The sequence below is a fragment of the Hemitrygon akajei genome, chromosome 14 (genome assembly GCF_048418815.1).
Source record: "Hemitrygon akajei chromosome 14, sHemAka1.3, whole genome shotgun sequence".
Classification (NCBI taxonomy): Eukaryota; Metazoa; Chordata; class Chondrichthyes; order Myliobatiformes; family Dasyatidae; genus Hemitrygon; species Hemitrygon akajei.
Window position 1 is genome coordinate 65084070 of NC_133137.1, and position 23056 is coordinate 65107125.

At 37.0% G+C, this 23056-nt stretch overlaps 1 protein-coding gene across 4 annotated transcripts in view; it reads right to left on the minus strand.

Annotated features, from left to right (window-relative positions):
• The window catches only part of LOC140738647 (proton myo-inositol cotransporter-like), a 209156-nt gene that overhangs the window by 42741 nt on the left and 143359 nt on the right, over positions 1-23056 (minus strand). The window contains exons 10-12 of one of the 4 annotated variants that reach the window (XM_073066267.1): positions 18545-18694; positions 18224-18280; positions 15002-17917 (exon numbers count right to left, since the gene is read on the minus strand). In XM_073066267.1, coding sequence (XP_072922368.1) covers positions 17901-17917; positions 18224-18280; positions 18545-18694 — 224 coding nt within the window. In that variant the 3' untranslated portion in view covers positions 15002-17900. Of the gene's footprint in view, positions 1-15001; positions 18695-23056 lie in introns of those variants that run through there. The other 3 variants (XM_073066268.1, XM_073066264.1, XM_073066265.1) reach the window with 3 other exon arrangements.

A 23056-nucleotide genomic window follows, 5' to 3' on the forward strand; every position in this document is an offset into this window, starting at 1 on the left:
CACTTTGCCATTCTCCCACCTTATTCCCTAAAGTTTGATATCCTCAATATATAAATTTCTATTCTGAAGTGGGGAAAAAAATCAATGTTGAAATAATATTGAGGTGGAAAATTTCTTGTAAACTTTATTCTGAAAGGCTCGCTGCTTTTTCTTAGACTGACATTGGGTTCTAGACACTCCAACCAATGAAACATAAACTTTGCATAAACTCTTTCACATCAGTTAAGAATTTTGTGCGTTTTAAAAAGATCACCTGGACTATTGTTTCCATTCCTGTTTGCTTACTGGGTACGATGTAAACTCTCAATCATTAGTGTGCAAGGCCAGCTACCCTATCTGAACATTAATATATCTCCAATTCTTCCCATTCTGAAGTAATTTTTTATTGAGATGGATGATTGCACACTTGCCATATTCTTGCCTATTCATTACATCTACCAAACCCCTCCTGAACCCTTTCTTTATTCTTCTAAAAGCCTGCACTGTTATGAATCAGCAAATTCAGATATTATATTAAATATCCTAATTTTAAACCATTGGTTTAAATTCCATACAGGCAAAGCATTGTTGGTCACAGCTTTCTAGCCTGAAAATGCCCAATTCTTTCTTTATTTTTTGTTTTGTTAACCAAATACTGTGCATCTAATTTTGTTTAATAATCTCTTGAGTGGCACTTTGTCAAAGACTCCTTTTAAAGTCTAAATGTATATGTACTTGGTTCACCCTGTCATTTTATTTTCAATTTTTTTTATTGATTTAAAAAAATTATATGAATGGATACAAGTCAAAGGAGAAGTTATATCAAATACATAATACAATAAACGTACAAACAAAGAAAAGGATATACACTCAAAATCATGTATAATATATTAGGCTAGTATATATAAACAGAGAACCACAACTCCTCTTGACAATTCAGACAAAAAAAAAGACTGGAAATTTTCTATTATTAAGAAAAAACACTAAACCTAAAACATAAAAAGGGGACTGGGCAGTCCATTTGAGGATAAAATTGCAAAAAAAAAACAAAAAAAATCCTTCTGGTCAAATCTGAAACTTCGCAGAGGGAGAAGAAAAAAAATTACCAAAAAAACAAAAATAAAGAAAAAATTTAGATCATATAAAATATTGAATAAAAGGTCGCCAGGTTTGCTCAAATTTGAAAGATGTATTAAACGTCCAACTTCTAATTTTCTCCAAGCTTAATCAAGACATAATGAAGGAGAGCCAGAAAAAAACAGTAGGTGGATTAGGATCCTTCGAATGCAACAAAATAGCTCTCCTAGCCAATAAATTTGAAAAGGCTATCACATGTTAAGTGGAAGCAGGAACATTTCCTGCTTCCTTTGGAGTAATCCCAAAGATTGCCATAAGTGAATTAGATTGTAAGTCCACACCTATGACTTTTGATAACGTTCTAAAAACATCTCTTCAAAAATTATTTAACTTTATACAAGACCAAAACATATGAGTTAGAGTAGCCACCTCAGCGTTGCATCTATCGCAAGTGGGATTTATATTAGAAAATATATGCACTAGTTTATCTTTTGACATATGTGCCCTGTGCACTACCTTGAACTGAATCAAGGAGTGATGGGCGCAGATAGATGAATTGTTAACTAAATAATAAATTTTATTCCATTGATCACCTGAAAGTGAGTCCTGAAGTTCCATTTCCCAAGCACATTTAACCTTATCATTAGGTATCATACATGAATTCATTAACCGTTTATATATAATGGCTACCAATCCTTTTTGAAATGGTTTGAGCTGAAAAATAGCATCTATCATTTTTGGTAAATGAACAAATGGATAATTCGGTAAGAAATCACGTAAAAAAAAAATTCCTAACTGAAAATATCTTTAAAAATTGTGCATTAGATATATCATATTTATCCACTAACTATGAAAAAGGCATCAAACAATCCTCTAAAAACAAATCTAAAAAAAGTTTTTATTCCTTTAGTTTTCTATTTAAAAAAGCCTTATCCAGAATTGATGGTTTAAAAAAAAGTTAAAATGGATATTACTCGAAAGAACAAAGTTATTTAAGTCAAAAAATCTGTGAAATTAAAACCAAATTTTTAATATATATTTAACAATAGGACTAAGACCTTGTCTACCTATCCTAGAGAACAAAAAAGAGGAGCTCCCAGTAAAGAAGCCAGAGAAAACCCCCTTATCGCGTTTTCCTCCAATTCTAACCATGAAGGATAATCCTGATTATCTATACCATAAATCCAAATGGTGATATAATGAATATTAATTGCCCAATAATAAAATCTAAAATTTGGTAATGCCAGTCCTCCATGTATTTTAATTTTTGCAATGAAGATTTTTGCACTCTAGAACTTTTATTATTCCAAATGTATGACAGGTTCATATAATCTATTTTGTCAAAGAATGTTTTCGGGACAAAGGATGAAACCGCTTGAAACGTATATAAAAATTTCGGTAAAATTACAATTTTTATAGCATTTATTCGGCCAATTAATGACATCGTCATAGGCGACCATTTGGAAAACGTTTGTTGTGTATATTCAATTAGAGGAAGGAAATTGAACTTATATAAGTCTTTAAAATTTTTAGTAATTTTAATACCAAGATAGGTAAAATAATTTTTAGCAATATTAAAGGGTATTTGATCATAATAATCTGAGTAATATTTAATGAGAAATAATTCACTTTTATGAAAATTTAATTTATATCCAGAGAAAATACTAAAATCAGTAAATATGGATAGCATAGAGGGAATAGATTTCCTAGGGTCTGAAATGTAAACTAATAAATCATCTGCATATAATGAAACCTTATATAGTTTATCCCCTCTCTTAATACCCTGAACAGAATTAGAATCCCGAAGAGCAATAGCAAGTGGTTCTAAAGCCAAATTAAATAATAAAAAATTGAGAGGACAACCCTGACGGGTTCCTCTATATAGTCTAAAATAAGGAGACTTTTGATTATTAGTTATAACCGCAGCCATCGGGGCTTGATAAATCAGTTTGACCCAGGAAATAAATCCCAGACCAAAATTAAACCTCTTCAAAACCTGGAACAAATAAGGCTATTCCACCCCGTCAAAAGCTTTCTCTGCATCCAGAGACACGATACATTCAGATTCTTTAACTGAGGGAGAATAAATAATCTGTAACAATCTTTGAATATTAAAATGTGAATACCTATTTTTAATAAATCCAGTTTGATCATTTGAGATAACAGTAGGCAAAATATTCTCAAATCTATCTATTGGCTAAAATCTTAGAGAGAATTTAAAAATCCACATTCAATAAGGAGATAGGTCTATAGGATGCAGATTCAGATAGATCTTTTCCTTTTTTAGGAATCAATGAAATTAACGCCTCATAAAAAGTTTTTGGAAGATTCCCAGAGGATGTAGAATCAGTGAAAGTTTGACAAAGATGTGGTGTAAGCATTTCATTGAAGGCCTTATAAAATTCGACTGTATATCCATCTGGTCCCGGAGCTTTACCTAGTTGCATAGAAGATATAGCCTTAGCTATTTCCTCTTGTTTAATAGGTGCATCTAGTGTATTAATATCTTGGATCAAAATTTTAGGTATATTTAATTTTTGCAAAAATCTGTTCATAATAATAGTATTGTCAGATAATTCAGATTTATAAATATTGGAATAGAAATCCATAAATATCTTATTAATTTCATAAGGGTCTAATGTTTCAGTTCTATCTGGTCTGCATATTTTCAAAATCTATCTTCTGACCATGTTTACCTTTAAATGACCAGCCAGCAGTTTACCTGATTTATCACCATGTATATAAAATAGACTTTTAGATTTAAAAATTTGCTGCTCGATGGGAAAGGTCAAAAGCAGATCATATTGTGTTTGAAGTTCAACTCTTTCCTTATATAGATCTTCAGTAGGTCTTAATACGCTTTATCTATCTCTCTAATTTTATTAGTAATCACTAAAAGTTCCGCTTTGGTTTTTCTTCTTAAAGCTGCTGAATATGAAATTATCTGTCCCCTAAGAAAGGATTTCATCATATCCCAAATAACCAAATTTGACATTCCTTAAGTTGTATTAAGTTCAAAAAATATATAAATTTGCTCCTTGATAAAACTAACAAAAGCTGGATCCTGTAACAATACGGGATTCAATCTCCACTGTGACATTTTCCAAAAAAACTATCAGAGAGCTTCAGGGCTAATTTCACAGGCATGTGATCTGACAGCGCAATGATGTCATACGCACACTTAACAATGGAGCATAGCAACAATGTATCTAAAAAAAAGTAATCAATTCTTTGAGTATTTATGATGAATGTGTGGAAAAACAAAAAAAAATCTTTGTCATTAGAGTGTTTATATCTCCAGATATCGACCAGGCCATATTCTAATAGAAAAGAATTAATACAGGCTGCCACTTTATGAGGAAGTGACAGATTGGTTGATGACCTGTCAATCGCCGGGTTTAGACAACAATTAAAAGTCACTGCCCATGATCACCTTATATTAATTTAGATTCAGTAGTTCAGAAAAAAGCTTCTTAAAAAATTCAGGACTGACTGAATTAGGTGCGTACACACACCAAAGCTACCTTTTGACCGCATAATAAACCAGTGACAATTAAATATCTTCCAATCGAATCAGTAATAGTATTAAAATGTACAAAAGGGATCTTAGAGGTAACAAAATTAGATACCCCCTAACTTTCTTTGTTGATAAAAAGGGCCCTTCCAGAATTTGAAAAAGTATAATGTATTCTCAGTTATAGGTGATATAAAGCTAATTTCTTTGACCTCTTCTGTTTTCCTTGAATCTTTCAATTTCCCTGGCATTCCTTTATTCCCCAATATAATTACTCCTGTTTCAGCCTGAAATGGATCCACAGTAACTTTTTCCTCACATACTTTTATAGTCTACTGTTAAACTTATTGCTAGACTATTTCCATATTCTGTTTACCCTTTGCTAAGTAATGAAGTGTTGCCAATCCTCAGGTTTAGTGTTTTTTTTTGACATTATTAGAAGTCTTATCTTTTTGTTTGGTACCCGTTTTAACATCTGTTGAAAATCCATAACGACACTCTTGCAGTGTTTACCTTAAAAGAAGAAATATTTCTTGGAAATGATGTAATGAAACTTTAAATGGTGGCTATTGTTTTTTTTCATTAATATATTGTATAATTTACTTAAAATTTACATTTTGTGTTACCTCTATATGCCTGTGATACTGCTGCATGTTTTTCATTGCACTGGATCTCACCATCCCTGTGCACATGACAATAAATACAACTTGACTTAAAAGAGAGCTTCACAGGCATTTGGCCATTGCAGAGACCATATCAATGGCGGCAGCAGAGCACTGTAAACAAAATAAAAATACAGGAAGGACAAGCGGGGCAGCCATTGTCAGGAGTAGGCCAGTGACGAGAGTAGAATCGTCAGACTTTGGCTCAAAGGAGGTTTCTGCTCAGAAGATGCATTGGCTCTGGGTAAGCTTCTGTCAAGGTTTCCTTTTTTTTCTGTTTTCTGGTATAGTAAATGGCTGTTGTGTGTTCTTCATGCTGAACGCTGGAGTTCTGGGAGAGTGAGGAGATAATTGATCAGAGTTACAGGGAAGTAGTCACCCCAAAGTTGCAGGAGGTGAGTGAGCTGGGGACTGTCAGGAGGAATGGAAATGTAAATGGGTAGTTAGAGCAGAGCACACCTGTGGCCATTCCCCTCTAAAATAAGTATACGGCTTTGGATACTTTTGTGGGGGATGACCTCCCGAGAAAATGCCACAGCGACTGGGTCTCAGACACTGAGCATGGGCCGTGGTGCAGAAGGGAAAGAGAGAGAAGAAGGGAATCGGTAGTGATAGGGAACTTGATAGTGAGGGGAACACAGGAGATTCTGTGGATGTGAACAGGTCACCTGGATGGTGTATTGCCTCCCAGGTGCCAGGGTCAGGGATGTCTTAAATTGTGTAAACAACAGTTTGGAGAGGGAGGGACACCAGCTAGATGCCTTAGTACATATTGGTATCAGTGACATAGAAAAGAAAATCAAAGTGGTCCTGAAAAAAGATTTTAGAGAGCGAGGCAGAAAGCTGAGAAGCAGGATCGCCAGGGTAGTAATTTCTGCATTGCTGCCTGTGCCACACGTCAGTGAGGGTAGAAACAGGATGATTTGGCAGATAAATGTGTGGCCTGGTGCAGGGGGCAGGGCTTCAGGTTCCTGGATCATTGGGATCTCTTCTGGGGGAGGTATGACCTGTTCAAAAGTGACGGGGTGCACCTGAACCCGAGGGGGACTAATATTCTCGCAGGCAGGTTTGTTAGAGCTGTTGGAGAGGGTTTAAACTAATTTGAAAGGGGGGTGGGAACCAGAATGATGTGTCTCAGGATAGGACGGATGGTAAAAGAGTAAGATTGCTTGCAGTCATACTGTCAGGAAGGTGATGATACATAGTCGCAGCCAACAGGGTATCAGTACGCTAGGGATGCAAAATCAAAAAGGGTAGCAAATACAGTACTCAAAGTGTTGTATCTCAATGCACTGAGTATAAGAAATAAGGTGGATGATCTTGTTGCACTATTTCAGATTGTCAGGTAATGTTGTGGCCGTCACTGATTCATGGCTGAAGGATGGTTGTAGATGAGAGCTGATTGTCCAAGGTTACAAGTTGTATCAGAGGGATAGTAAGGTAGGTAGAGGGGATGGTGTTGCTCTTCTGGTAAAGAACGGCACAAAATCGGAAGAAAGATGTGACATGGGATTGGAAGATGTTGAATCCTTGTGGATTGAGTTAAGAAATTGCAAGAGTAAAAGGACCCTAATGGCAGTTATATACAGGCCTCTCAATGGTGGCTGGGAGGTGGACCACTGATTACAACAGGAAATAGAAAAGATGTGTCAAAAGAGCAATATTCTGATAGTCTTAGAAGATTTTAACATGCAGGTCGATTGGGAAAATTAGGTTGGTTATCGATCTCAAGAGTGATTTTGTTGAATGCCTAAGAGAGGGTTTTTTAGAGCTGTTGTGCCTACTATATTAGCTAGACTGGATTGGGTGTTATGTAATGAACCGGAGGTGATTAGGGAGCTTAAGGAGACTGTGATCACAATATAACTGAGTTTAACTTGAAATTTGATAGGGAGGAAGTAAATACTGACATAGCAGTATTTCAGTGGAGTAAGGGAAGTGACAGTGGTATGAGAGAGGAATTGGCCAGAGTAAATTGGAAGGAGCTGCTGGCAGGGATGTCAGCAGGGCAGCAACAGCGTGTGTTTCTGGGAAAAACGAGGAAGGCACAGGACATGTGTATTCCAAAAATGAAGAAATACTCATGGCAAAATAGTACAACTGTGGCTAACAACGGAACTCAAAGCTAATGTAAGAACAAAAGAGAGGGCATAAAACAAAGCAAAAATTAGTGCGAAGATAGAGGATTGGGAAGTTTTTAAAAACCTACAGAGAACAACTAGAAGAATCATTAGAAGGGAAAAGATGAAATATGAAAGCAAGTTAACAAATATCAAAGTGGATAGAAAAAGCATGTAAGAATGTAAGAAAGTCAAGTAGGTAAGAAAATAAAAGATGTGAGCGGATATAGGACCGCTAGAAAATGAGGCAGGAGAAATAATAACAGGACAAGGAGATGGCAGATAAACTAAATGAGTATTTTGCATCAATCTTCACTGTGGAAGACACTAGCAGTGTACCAGATGTTGTAGTGTGTGAAGGAAGAGAAGTGAGTGCAGTTACTATTACAAGGGAGAAGGTGCTCAAAAAGCTGAAAGACCTAAAGGTACACAAGTCACCTGGACCAGGTGAACTGCACTCTTGGGTTTTTAAAGAGGTAGTGATAGAGATTGTGGTGGCAATAATCTTTCAAAAAAATCATTGGATTCTGGCATGGTGCCAGAGGACTGAAAAATTGCAAATGTCACTCTATCCTTTAAGAAAGGAGGAAGGCAGCAGAAAAAAAAATTATAGATCAGTTAGCTTGACCTCAGTGGTTGGGAAGATGTTAGAGTCAGTTGTTAAGAATGAGGTACTGGAGTACTTGGTGACACAGAACAAGATAGGACAAAGTCAGCATGGTTGCTTTAAGGGAAAATCCTGCCTGACAAGCCTGTTGGAATTCTTTGAGATTACAAGTAGGATTGGTAAAGGGGATGCAGTGGATGTTGTATATTTGGACTTTCAGAGGCCTTTGACAAGGTGCCACACGTGAGGCTGCTTACCAAGTTAAGAGCCTGTGGTATTACTGGAAACTTACTAACATGATTAGAGCATTGTATGATTAGAATGAGGCAGCAAGTGGGAATAAAAGGATCTTTGTCTGGTTAGCTGCCAGTAACTAATGGTGTTCTGCAGTGGTTGGTGTTGGGGCCACTTCTTTTTATGCTGTATATAAATGATTTTGTTGATGAAATAGATGGCTTTGTTGCCAAGTTTGCAGATGATATGAAGATTGCTGGAGGGGCAAATAGTGTTGAGGAAATCGAAGGACTTAGATTAGGAGAATGGGCAAGAAAGTGGCAAATGAAATATAATGCTGGAAAATGCATGGTCATGTACTTTGTTAGTAAAAATAAACGTGCACATAATTTCTGAATGGGGAGGAAATCCAAAAATCTGAGATGCAAAAGGGACTTGGGAGTCCTTGTGCGGAACACCCTAAAGGTTAACTTGCAGGTTGAATCGGTGGTGATGAAAGCAAGTGTAATGTTGGCATTCATTTCGAGAGGTCTAGAATACAAGAGCAGGGATGTGATGCTACGGCTTTATAAGGCACTGGTGAGCCCTCACCATGAGTATTGTGGAGTTTTGGGCTCCTCCTCTTATGTGCTAGCATTGGAGAGGGTCCAGAGGAAGTTAATAAAGATGATTCCAGGAATGCAAGGGTTATCATACGAGGAACATTTAATGGCTGTGGATCTGTATTCACTGGAACTTAGAAGGATGGTGGGGGGAGGGGGGTGGATCTCATTGAAACCTTTCAAACATTGAAAGGCCTGGACAGAGTAGATAGAAACATAGAAAACCTACAGCTCATGTAGTTAATTTAGAAAATTACCCAGGGTTACCCATAGCACTCTTATTTTTCTAAGCTCCATGTACCCATCCAACAGTCACTTAAACACCTCTATTGCATCTGCTCTGAAAAGTATGTTTTCCATGGTGTGAGAGTCTAGGATAAGAGGGCACAGCCTCAGGATAGAGGGGCGTCCATTCAAAACAGATGCGGAGAAATTTCTTTAGCCAGAGGGTGGTGAATCTATGGAATTTGTTGCCACATGCAGCTGTGGAGGCTGGGTCATTGGGTGTATTTAAGGCAGAGATCGATATATTCTTGATTGGACATGACATCAAAGGTTATGGAGAGAAGGCTGGGAAATGGGATTGAGGAGGAGAAGGAAAAGAATCAGGCATGATTGAATGGCGGAGCAGACTTGATGGGCCATATGCCCTAATTCTAATGTTTTATGGTCTTGATTTGATAGTTTTACAATCTTTCATCATCAGCTAACAAATTGCTTTAATCAGACTTAACAATCTTGTTTTAGTTAGAATTCTACACAAAGACTGAAATTGATTTGGTTCTGTCACATGATCTAAGTTTCCTAAAGACCCTTTTAACTCCCAGATCTTTCATTAGTATATTCGATTCAAATTTGTTTGTTTATTTGTTGTTTGTCAACATATCTAAAAGGCATCCCTATACCCTCTGTGAGTTCATCTTCCACGTTAGTGCAGGGTTTCAATTGCTTTCTTCATACAGATACCATTAAGACTGTAAGACATCGGAGCCAAATTAGACCATTTAGTCCATTGAGTGTGTTCTGCTATTCAATCATGGCTGAATTAATTTCCCTTTTGATCTCATTGTACTACCTTCTCAATGCATCCTTTGATGCCCTTTCAATCAAGAACCAATTAATCTCTGTTTAAATATACTGAGTGACTAGGCCACAGCATTGATTCCACAGATTCACCAAGCAATTCCTCCTGATCTCTGTTCCAAAAAGACACCTTTCTATTCTGAGGCTGTGCCCTCTGTCCCGATTCTGTCCCATAAATGGAAACATCCTCTCTACATCTACTCCATCCAGGCAGCTATCTCCTACATAGCGGTGGCTACTGCTCAACTGCTAAGTTTGTCCAACACAGTGTTGGTAGTTCCAGATCCAGCAGCAGCAGTTTGGTGTATGTCCAATCTTCCATATTATTACTGTTTTAGTTTGCACAATTTATATGTAAATTTCTTCATTATTATTGCATCACCCTTGTTACCTTTGCTCTTAATTTGCTGATTTTAATGTTATCATAAATGTTTAATTAATATGAAAATTATTAATTTAAAGATTATTAGGATAGTGAAAACAGTGTACATGCTAATGTGCTGGGCCATTTTGAGGTTAAAGAAGAGGTAATGTTAGATCTTTTAAAGAGCTGTGTCCCAGGACCTAATGACATATATCCTGGATTTGAAAGAAGGAAGTGAGGAGATTGCTAGGGCTTTGCCAAGGATTTCTGTCATCAGCAATAGGCTTCTGGAGGACTGGAGAGTAGCAATTGTTGTGCCTTTGTTAAAGAATGTGATTTGTGATTATCCAGTACAATTATAGGTCAGTGTGCCTCATGTTAGTTGAGAAGCTTTTGGAGAGGGTATTAAAGAATATCATCTATGCACGCTTAGAAAGGCATGGCCTGTTTGGGGACAGTCAGCATGGCTTTGTACAAGCTTACAAACTTTTACGTTTTTTTTTGAGGAAATGACTAAGGTTTTTAATGATGGTAAAACAATATATATAATCTGCATGGGAAGACATTTGATAAGGTTCCTCAAGGTAGGTAGAGGGAGAGAGAAATTAAAAATAAACTGAGGAACCGCCTCATCAAGCATCTCCACTCCATCCACTAAAAGTAGAACTTCCCAGAGGACAACCATTTTAACTCTTCTCCCCATTCCTGTTTTAACATGTTGATCCATGGCATTCTCTTGTGCCACGATGAGGCCGCCCTCAGGGTGGAGGAGCAACCCCTTGTATTTCAACTGGGTCGTCTCCAACCTGATGGCATGAATATCAATTTCTCCTTTTGGCAAAAAGATATTTCCCTTCCCCCTCCCCTCTGTCTCTTACCTCTTGTCACTTGCCTATCATCTCCTCCTGGGTCCCCTCCTTTCTTTTCTCCTATGGTCCACTTTCCTCTCCTTTCAGATTCCTTCCCTTCACCTTCCTACCCACCTGGCTTCACTGATCACCTTTTTTGCTTGCTTTGTTCTCTTCCCCCTTCCTTTTCAGTCCTGAAGAAGGGTCTCGGCATGAAACATCAACTGTTTATTCATTTCCATAGATGTTGCCTGAGCTGTTGAGTTCCTCCAGGATTTAGTGTGTTGCTTTGGATTTCCAGCATCTGCAGAATTTTTTGTTTATACTTTGTTAATGCTGGAAGCATGCCTACCCTCGCAGGCTGCCTCCAGCACATCCTTGGACTATTGACGTGAACCACACATTCACTATGTTTTGATGTATATGTAACAAATAAAGCTAATGTATATGGATTTTATATGGCAAGGCTTTTTGACAAGGTTCCCCACAGAAGATCAGGAGGCATGAGATCTAGGGACACTTGGCTGCATGGATTCAGAATTGGCTTGCCTATAGAGGTTAGATAGCGTATTCTGCCTGAAGGTCAGTGACCAGTGGTGTTCTGCAGGGATCTGTGTTGGGACTCCTGCTTCTTGTGACTTCTATACATGACTTGGAGTATTGTGTTTAGTTCCATTCACCTCAAAATTGGAAGGATGAATAAGTGTTGAAAGGATGCAGAGTTGATTTACCAGGATGCTGCCTGGATTAGTGAACATGCCTTGTGTGGAAAGTTTGAGTGAGCTAGGGCTTTTCTCTTTGGAACAAAGGAAGATGAGAGGCGTATAAGATGATAAGAGGCATTGATAGAGTGAACATCCAGGGTGGAAATAGCTAATACAAAGATCATAATTTTAAGATGATTGGAGAAAGGTACAGGGGGTGTCAGAGGTAGGTTTTTTATATACACAGAGAATGGTTAGCATATGGAACAAAGGCAGATACGCAAGGGGTATTGAAGAGATTCACATGGATGATAGAAAATGGAGGGCTATGTAGGTAGGCCTTGGAGTAGGTTAAAAGGTCACAATATCATGGGCCAAAGGGCCTGTAATGAGTTAAATGTACCATGTTCTAAGAGGGAAAGATGCTGTTGGCTATTGCTTTATACTCTCTTGGTTTTGTAGCTAGAAGCATTTTCCCAAAGAATCTCAGTATTAAATAGTCCTCATATCCAGCCCAAAGTAAAGGAAAGATGAGTCTAGCAGTGAGATAGCCAAGATGCTCCATGAATGTATTCATTAGGAATTTATCCTATGATGTGGGGTGTGTTATATAATTGAGGAAAAAAGGAATTTGTCTGGATATTACCGTGAAGAGGGGAGTTACTAAAGAAGATACTTTACTGGACAGCTACACAATTAAAACATTTTCATACACATAGGCATGATTTTAACCATACAAGTAATAAATGATGGACTAGGTCTTGAGTAAGTAGAAGAAAATTAATATTGCGTCTAAGAATTTATCTCCCAACATTTAAAAAAAAAAGTGGGATAAACTGAATCTCAGAAAGATGAAGCTACACTTTGTTACATATCACTGTACTCAACCTCATCATCATACTGACATTTGTTTTTCTTCACTACTCCAGAACTGTTACCATAAATGCCTTGATTTTCTGCTGCATCTGAAAAAATGTTCTTTTATGGATTACAATTAAAAGGAGTCATGTAATTTTAACTGAATTGGTGAGTGTTTTCTTTTTCCAGTCAGAATTAGATGTTCAAAATGTACGGTTTGATGCTTCAGTTCTAAGCAAAGGCAGTGTTCAGGAAAAGCTTCTTGATGACAAGGTTGTCAGAGAAAACTTCAAAGGCCAATGTGCACCACGTCATGAAAACTTCAGAGAATCAAATAGTACACACCGGGTCAGTGGTGAACAGAAAGAAAATGAACATCAGTTTGTACCATCTTTAATGTATTGTTCGTCAGAGGCTCCTACTTTTGAGCAAAATGTTGTACATACGTCATCTCATGGTCAAGATGCATGGACACAGACTGAAAGTTCATTGACATATATGGGTTGGTCAAATGTTGCTATTCAGTGCAATTTATCTGATGTTGCAGAGAGTCTTTTTTTATGTGGCAAAGAAGTAACCAATGTGGAAGATGACCAAAACTGTCTTGAGCAAACCACTAGGAGCCACTATAGTTCAGTTAAACAAAAAAAATCACTGTTTGGATAGTCAAGCTGAAAATGATATGAATTTCGGCTGCAGGATGCATTTGGAAGTAGTGAATGGCACAAAGTGTCTAAAAAAACAAAAATGAAGGCAAGACCAAAATTAATGCAAACTACAGTGGTTCGCTTTCAAGCCACAGTATTTGTGGCAACAGTGAAATTCAACTTCCACAGGCTCAAAAGGTAAACACTTCAAAATGAAAATTGTCTGCAACTTAACTGGATTCAGAATGTAATAAAAGGAATTAACAGATAAACTCTCCAGCATATAAAATATCTTTGAAGGCTAAGGGACAGAAACTAACTTGTTAAAATACACTATGTTCAATGATGCTTTGGTAATTATAGCTCTCTGTCCATCATTTTTCTGAAACTTTAGCAACTACTGTCCTTAACAACTCAACTTTATGTATATACTATTCAGCTGTTATTTTGGTTTATTTTTACTGAACTATTTTGTTACAAAATGACTTTGTCACTGACTTAGTGGATAAATTCATTGCTTCTATGGCATTAAGTTATATGGACGAAATGGATCCCATGTTTGAGCCTGAAATTGAAATGATTTCCACTGATATGCGCAGATGTTTTACTTAACTGCAGTATTGCAACATATGGATGAAATTCTTCCTTTTCATAATCATTCAGTGACCCATGTATAGAAGTATTTTTGTATGAAGTTACTCACAAACTGCCAGAATCACAGACATCGGGCAGCGTTGAAGGAAAAAATATTTCAGTTCAATGACCTGCATCTAAACTGGAAGTTAGAGATCAACTGTTAAGTTGCAGAGGAGGGTTGGAGATAGAGATGACGCCTGTGATAGGTTGGATCCTCAGTTCACTCTCTTTCTTTGAAACTTCATTTCATTAATTCTGCTGATGGAAACCCATTTTTATTGCTTTGCACCCAGTTCTTTTCAACTACAGCCATTAAACTCACTGTCACAGCTGCATCACATCCATCCATTCTTTTTAGCAACCACACACTTGTTCACCCACACAACCAATAACTCTATTTATTCTTGAAATATTGTTCTCCTTTTATCCAGTACCCCTCTGTACAACATACAACTCTTGCATCCTCTTTCATCTTACGCAGTTTTGCTTGTATCCTTTCAGATTCCATTCATTCTTTGAAATTTAAGCACAACTTCAAATGAAAAATTAACAGTGCTTTGAATTGATACTAATTCCTTCAACATCTGAATATAAAATTGCTGATCCTTCATAATTATTTGGTTATACCAATGGATTACACAACTAAACCCTAAATCAAAAGAATATATTTCCTTGAATATTAAATGTAGGGATCACTGTAGGCCAATCTGGAAGAATATGGTAAAGTTCTTTTATCCAAGTGTTTTATTCAGTTTGAAGCCATGCATATCAATAATACATATTAAATTTATTAGTAAACTGAGTTTATAGGAAATCAAATTTCACATCTCTTGGCCTTGAAAGATTTTAAAATACGGGATTTCACAGCAAAGATACTAAAATTTTGTTCTGATTCTGGATAGGAATATAAATTCTTTGATACTTAACCTTGAATGTGCCAGACATGGAAACTGTTTTTTTGTCTTATTTGCATTTAACATTTTTAAATTGTGGATTTTCATTTTCCACAATGCTAATTTGACATTGTTATATTAAATATCAAATTATATTTGAAGATAACACAATATTGCTGATCAACTAAATGTTTATTTTTTTCCTTGACAGCTCATTTGAGTCAACAATTCAATAACTAGATCCATATAATTTTATAGAAAGCATAACTATTAAAACATTAACAAAACTGATTTTACAACACTAATGTACAAATATTATATTTTAATAAAGTTTAGGTCTCCCAGATGATACAGTTATCCCCAGTACCCATTTTTAAAAATTGAATACTGTGTCGGAATTGCCAAGGTATCTAAATATTACATTTCATGGTGATCTTTTATTTCCTGTACTATGTAAAACAGTATATTTTTGTATTAGTTATTAGAATTAACTTCTGAATGTTGTAAGATTCCAGTTATTTAACAAATGGTGAATAGTTTTGGCTCATATCAGTAATGTTCATCGGAAACTACATTAAAAACAGAATAAAGGAAAATGGATTCTGATTATTAATCAGTTTCACTGGAACATTACCTTTTAGTGTTAAGAAGTACTATACAGGTATTTATAAATATCAGTATTACTTTGTTTATAAATATTACATTCATTATGTGTATTGTTATTTATGACCACCATTTTATCATAGTAGCTTTGAAGTACAATTCTTAGTACACATTGCAAAGATTACCTTGGTAATCCCAAAATATTCAACCAGCTACAAAGTACTCTTTAAAAATTTTACCGTTAGACATCCATCATCCAATAAAGGGTCCCCTTCTTTTGATTTATACATACCATCTAAATGTAACACCTTCATTTCTGAAGTTCAGTTCTTAATTGGAAGATGTGCACAGCTTAGTGCATGAAAACTAACATTTTAAAAATACATTCAGTCCAGTTTTATGGTCTCCATCTATATGTAATTCTGCATGAAAAATATACTCAACTGTGCAATATTCTGTCAGGTTATCAATATTACAATTAGAATATTTTTACATCAATAAACAGAATAATCTGTTCCATATAGAAATACACTGGTACAACACAAGCATTTAACAATGTTGATTTTTATGTAGTGTGGACAGATGAAACACTTAATAGACCAAATTTAAAATACGCACAGTAAAATATGCACAATTTAAACCATGCACAATGGTTTGGTGAAACCATTGCAATAATTTAGTAATTAATAAGCACTTAAGTAATTAATAAGTATGTAACTTGACCAGACTATTATCTAGCAAATCTATAGGCAAATTTACTTCTGTTACTTTGAAATACCTGGCTAAATTTATTATGAATTTACAAGCTTTGGTGAATGATGTCTGATAACAAAATTCTTTTTTCCATTTTCACCAAACAGTGACCTGAGGCACTTCTTAACAAATATAGCAGTATCACAAAGAGTTAATTTTTATATGTGCAAAGTTAACAAATGAGCAAACTGTTGGCATTAGAGTGAATAAATTTTGGAGACATCCATAACATTAGTCTGGTATTTCAAGTCTCAGAGGGGTCTACTGTACCAAACTGTAAGTCTTATAATTCCTTTCAAGATATTATTTTAAGAACTGACAGTATGCTTAACATAGTCTGCACCAGAGACACAATTTCAGACATAAAAATGTGCCTCATTTTGAGTAGTGATTTTTGTCAATGCTTTTGAGGTTATTTTTTCATTAATAGTGACTTATTCATACATTTCAAAGTACTGAATTCTTAAGATACATTATGCTCTGACTGTAGTATTTTAAAACCAAAAAGTACATAATTACTTCACACTGCAATGCAAAATAATACAATTTTGGTCTGCCCATTTAAAAAAAAAATTCTGTAAACTAACCATGATTTAACAAATGATGTAGGTTCGTAGTAAGGTACTAAAAATGCTAGATTTAATGAGGAATTCAATATAATTTAAGTAGAAGTTCAGTTTGGTGTGAATGTTTCCCTTCTGCATTTGAGCACAGATAGCAAACAATATTTGGTTTTCATTGATACCTTTAAAACAACTGCTACATAATATTGTACTGTACTATCTGCTACTCAATTAAAAAGCTGTCTGCCTTGAGATTGGTGGTACGTTGTTCCAAAAAAATGGATATTTTTCATATTTAATTCTGTGGGATGCAGCATTTACCACAGGTGTGTTCAAATCTCTCTTTGGTTATCAAGATAATTGGAGATTTCTAGCCTCTATCTCCAACAAAATAGGAATCTCTGAATAAGTTTAGAGAAAATAAGCAGCAAAATAATTGCACATTTAAAAATATACTAATCCAATATAATTTTGCTTTACTTTCTGCAGTTCCCACAAGTACTTGTTGAATCTTAGCAGAGTTGTGTTAAGTAATATGAACCGTCAACCTTTAGCACCCATAGATAGCAATGATAGAAAATTGAAAGTCAAAGGCCACTTGTCTGCTACATAGTGACAAACACCACCTCCAAAAGACATTTTAAAGGTATTTCTTCATAAACTGGGAAAGATTTGGAGACAAGGATCCCATATAGTAGTCTTCTGTCAGAATTTGTAATCTTCCATTTTGAAAACAAGTTAAACTGCTTTGTGACTTTAAAACTCAAATGTGATATGTATGTTGTCACATAACACAGATTTTGTTCAGTCGTTAAAGATGATACCTTGTAAAGTTTAGTACTTTCACAGGGAAAGCTGGGAACTTATCTTAAAGTGGTAATGTCTCTTAAAATAATTACTCTTCATATAAATCGTTTTAGCACTTTTGACAGTGTGACTAGGCACTGGTAATACACTTCTCATCCACAATTAAGACTATCTTCTAATTAATATTCAAATATTCCTTAAGTTATTTCCTACTAAATTTTGGTCTTAACACACTTCATTATCCAAGATGCCAGATTGCTGAAGATCTCTGCTATGTAACTGATCACGAGAATGTGTCAAAAATGATAAAGTTGACAGAAAGTCATGTTGTTGCCTCTGAGAAAGTTCAACTTCTGTGTAGACCTGAAGAAGAATCAGTGTTTTCCAGAAGAGAAATTGAGCAGAACATGATACAGACCATCAGCACTTGAATACACTACCACAGGCTACTTAGGATACTGGCTTTACATGGTTAACAAATAAGCGTACTAAAATTAAGCTAAGATGGTTGACTTTTTTTTAAAAGATTATAGATTATAAATATAAAAGGTATTATAATCTGAAATGACTACTTGCTACATCTTTAATCTGCATGAGTGACTGATGCAGAACCTAATGGCAGCAGCAAGTGCTGTTAACATGTAATTCAGAATATGTTTGTTTGCCCACCTGTATACCACACAATGCCATCTTCATTTTCAGCTCTTTGAACAAGTGGACTAGAGGCTATAAAACAAAAATATAATGGTTTTCAATGACTAATAGAATTAGAGAGATTAGAAAAGAAACATGATTTGTTTAAGTTGAAGCAGCAGCATCGAAGTGCAGAATCAATCACCAAGCCAGAAGCAGGGAAGATGGACACCAAAACTCCATGATTCTTTAGAGCAATAATAAAAGACACCACAGCAGATCAATCTACATCAGAAGTATCATTATCAGAAAGATGATAATTGCTTCCTTTCACTCGAATATATTCAATGTGCCGACCTTCATCAGAATTCAGAAGGCCACATGTGCATAGTCGGTTCTCAAACAAGCTTTCAATTTCCTCCAACTTTATTCCTTTAGTTTCTGGAAGGCATCCATAAATGAAGAACAATCCTAAGGTAGCAAGACCAGCATACAAGAAGAAAACACCTGCAATGTAAAAGTAGAAAGTAAGTTAAATCATTAATACGACATCTGGTGGATGATGGGAAAGCAATTGATATCACTGATAACATAAGAATATAAGAAATGGGTGCAGGAGTAAGCTATCTGGCCCATCGCACCTGCTCTGCCATTCAGTAAGATCATCACTGGCCATGGGCTTATCTACACCTACCTGCCTTTTCCCCATAACCTTCAATTCCCCTACCATGCAAAGATCTATCCAACCTTGACAAATGTATTTATTGAGGTAGCCTCCACTGCTTCACTGGGCAGAGAATTCCACAGATTCACCATTCTTTGACAAAAGCAGTTCCTCCTCATATTCATCCTAAACCCACTCCTCCCCCCCCCCCCCCCTTGAATCTTGAGGCTATGTCCCCTCGGTCTAGTCTCACTTACCAGTAGAAACAACTTCACTGCTTCTATCTTATCTATCCCTTGGATCATTTTATGTGTTTCTATAAGATCTCCTCTCATTCTTCTGAATTCCAGTGAGTACCATCCCAGGTGACTCAGCCTCCCCTGGTAGTCTAACCCATCATCTCTGGAATCTACCTGGTGAACCTCCTCCGCACTGCCTCCAAAGCCGGTATATCCTCCTTCAAGTGAGGAGACCAGGACTGCATTCAGTACTCTAAATGCAGCCTCACCAATACCCTATACAGCTGCAGCATAACTTCCCTGCCCTTAATTCAATCCCTCTAGCAAAGAAGGCCAACATTCCATTTGCTTTCTTGATAGTCTGCTACACTGGCAAGCCAACCTTTTGTGGTTCATGCACAAGTACTCCCAAGTCCCTCTGCACAGCAGCATGCTGCAATTTTTTACCATTTAGATAATAATCTGATCTTTCATTTTACCTTCCAAAGTGGATGGCCTCCCATTTATCAACATTGTATTTCAAGTTGACAGACCCTTGCCCACTCTCTTAACCTTAGTCTCTGCAGACTTTCTGTATCTTCTACACAATTTGCTTTTCCATTCAATTTAGTATCATCAGCAAACTTAGATACAATACATTCGGTTCCCTCTTCCAGATCGTTAATGTATATTGTGAGCAGTTGCAGGCCCAGCACCAACCCCTGCGGCACCCTGCTCACCACTGATTGCCAACCAGAATAACACTCATGTATCCCAACTCCCTACTTTCTATCAGTTAACCAATCCTCTATCCATGCTAATTCATCACTCTAACTCTATGTATCCTTATGGATATGTCTTTCATATGTGGCATCTTATCGAACACCTTCTGGAAATCCAAGTAAATAACATCCATCTGTTCCCCTCTATCCACTGCGCTCACTATATCCTCAAAGAACTGAAGTAACTTTGTCAAACAGGACCAGCCTTTGCTGAACCCTTGCTGCATCTGCCTGATGGATCCATTTCTTTCCAGATGCCTTACTATTTCTTCTTTAATGACAGCTTCAAGCATTTTCTCAACTACAGATGTTAAACTAACTGGCTTACAGTTACCCGCCTTTTGCTTACATCCTTTTTCGAACAGTGGCATGACATTCACCGTCTTCCAATCTGCCAGGACATGCCCAGAATTCAGAAAATTTTGATAAATCATCACCAAAGCCTGGACTATAACTAATGCCATTTCTTTCAGTACCCTGGGATACATTACATCAGCACCAGGGGACTTGTCTATCTTCAGGCCAACAGGTTTGCTCAGCACTAACTCTTTAGTGACAGCTGTTGTATCTCGAGGTCCTCACCTTCCATTGCATCCATAACATCTCTCTTTGGCATGTTAGATGTGTCCTCCACTATGAAGACCAGGGCTCTCAAAAGTTAGTCAAAACCTCCTCATTACCCAATATCAATTCCACCTTCTCGCCCTCCAAGGGATTTGCATTCACTTTAGCCACCCTTTTTTGCTTTATTCAATTATAAAAACTTCTGTCTATTTTAAATATTTTGTGTTAACTCATTTTCATAATCTTCCCTTTCTTTACTGCTCACTTAAAGTTTTCCCAATCTTTCAGTTTCCCACTAGTCTTAGCAAGTTTGTTTGCATGAACATGAGTTTAATGCCTTCTTTTATTTCTTTTGTTATCCAGGGCTAGCTCTCCTCACCCTTACTGTTCTTGCTTTTAACTGGAATATACTTTTGAAAGTAGTCTACTGTTCCTCAACTGTCCCACCATATAGCTTGTGTTCCCAGTCTACACTAGCCAATTCCTCCCTCATCTCACTGTCGTTTCTATTCCCAGAAGTAATAGTGGCCAGAGGACCTAGGGTAACGGAGAAAATGGAAGGAAATTCACATTGGGCAGAAAATGGTTTCGGGTAGACTGATGGGACTGAAGGCCGATAAATCCCCAGGGCCTGATGGTATGCATCCCAGGGTACTTAAGGAGGTGGCTCTAGAAATTGTGGAAGCACTGGTAATCATTTTCCAATGTTCTATAGATTCAGAATTAGTTCCTGGGGATTGGAGGTTAGCTAATGTTATCCCACTTTTTAAGAAAGGAGGGAGAGAGAAAACAGGAAATTATAGACCAGTTAGCCTGACATCAGAGGTGGGGAAGATGCTGGAGTCAATTATAAAAGATGAAATAACAGCATATTTGGATAGCAGTAACAGGATCGGTCCGAGACAGCATGGATTTATGAAGGGGAAATCATGCTTGACTAATCTTATGGGATTTTTTGAGGATGTAACCATGAAAATGGACAAGGGAGAGCCAGGGTGTACCTGGACTTTCAGGAAGCCTTTGATAAGGTCCCACATAGGAGATTAGTGGGCAAAATTAAAGCACATGGTATTGGGGGTAGGGTACTCACTTGGATAGAAAATTGGTTGGCAGACAGGAAACAAAGAGTAGGGATTAACGGGTCCTTTTCAGTATGGCAGGCAGTGATTAGTGGGGTACCGCAAGGCTCGGTGCTGGGACCGCAACTATTTACAATATACATTAATGATTTAGATGAAGGGATTAAAAGTAACATTAGCCAATTTTCAGATGACACAAAGCTGGGTAGTAGTGTGAAATATGAGGAGGATGTTAGAATGCAGGGTGACTTGGACAGGTTGGGTGAGTAGACAGATGCAGTTTAATGTGGATAAATGTGACGTTATCCACTTTGGTAGCAAGAACAGGAAGGCAGATTACTATCTGAATGGTGTCAAGTTAGGAAAAGGAGAAGTACAAGATCTAGGTATCCTTGTTTATCAGTCACTGAAAGTAAGCATGTAGGTACAGCAGGCAGTGGAGAAAGCTAATGGCATGTTGGCCTTCATAACAAGGGGAGTTGAGTATAGGAGCAAAGAGGTCCTTCTGCAGTTGTACAGGGCCCTGGTAAGATTGGAGCAACTGGGCTTGTATACACTGAAATTTAGAAGGATGAGAGGGGATCTGATTGAAACATATAGGATTATTAAGGGATTGGACACGCTAGAGGCAGGAAAAATGTTCCCGCTGTTGGGGGAGTCCAGAACCAGAGGCCACAGTTTAAGAATAAGGGGGTAGGCCATTTAGAACAGAGTTCAGGAAAAACTTTTTCACCCAGAGAGTTATGGATCTATGGAATGCTCTGCCTCAGGAGGCAATGGAGGCCAATTCTCTGGATGCTTTCAAGAAAGAGTTAGAGCCCTTAAAGATAGCGGAGTCAAGGAATATGGGGAGAAGGCAGGAACGGGGTACTGATTGTGGATGATCAGCCATGATCACATTGAATGGCGGTGCTGGCTCAAAGGGCCGAATGGCCTACTCCTGCACCTATTTGTCTATCGTTCAGGCATAACACACTGGTTTTAGATTGAACTATTGCACTCTCCTTTTGTATGAGAAATTCATTCATACTGTGATCATTCTTTCCAAGAGGATCCCTAACTACAAGATCACTAATTTTACCTGTGTTATTACACAGGACCAGATCTAAGATAGCACGTTCCCTTGTAGGTTCAGCAACATGCTGTTCAAGAAAGCCATCACGGATGCATTCTATGAAGTCCTCCTCATGACTGCCTCAACCAACTTGATTCACCCAATCTATCTGCAAGTTAAAGTCCCCCATGATAATTGCTGTTCCATTCTTACATGCCTCAGATATTTCTCTGTTTATTGCCTGTGCCACTGTGATGTTATTATTCGGTGGCCGACAAACAGCTCCCATCAGTGATTTTTTTCCCTTTACTATTCCTAATCTCTAACCAGATGGGTATGATTATATAATTCACTCAGTTACAAAAAGGTCAAAATTTTGTTGATACAAATAAAGTGAATAAATAAACATGTTTGAAAATTAGGAGATGGATAAAATGTCAAAATCATGCCTGTTTTAGAAATTAAACTTGAGGCACAAGTAAATCCTTAAGTCCATTAAATTGATATT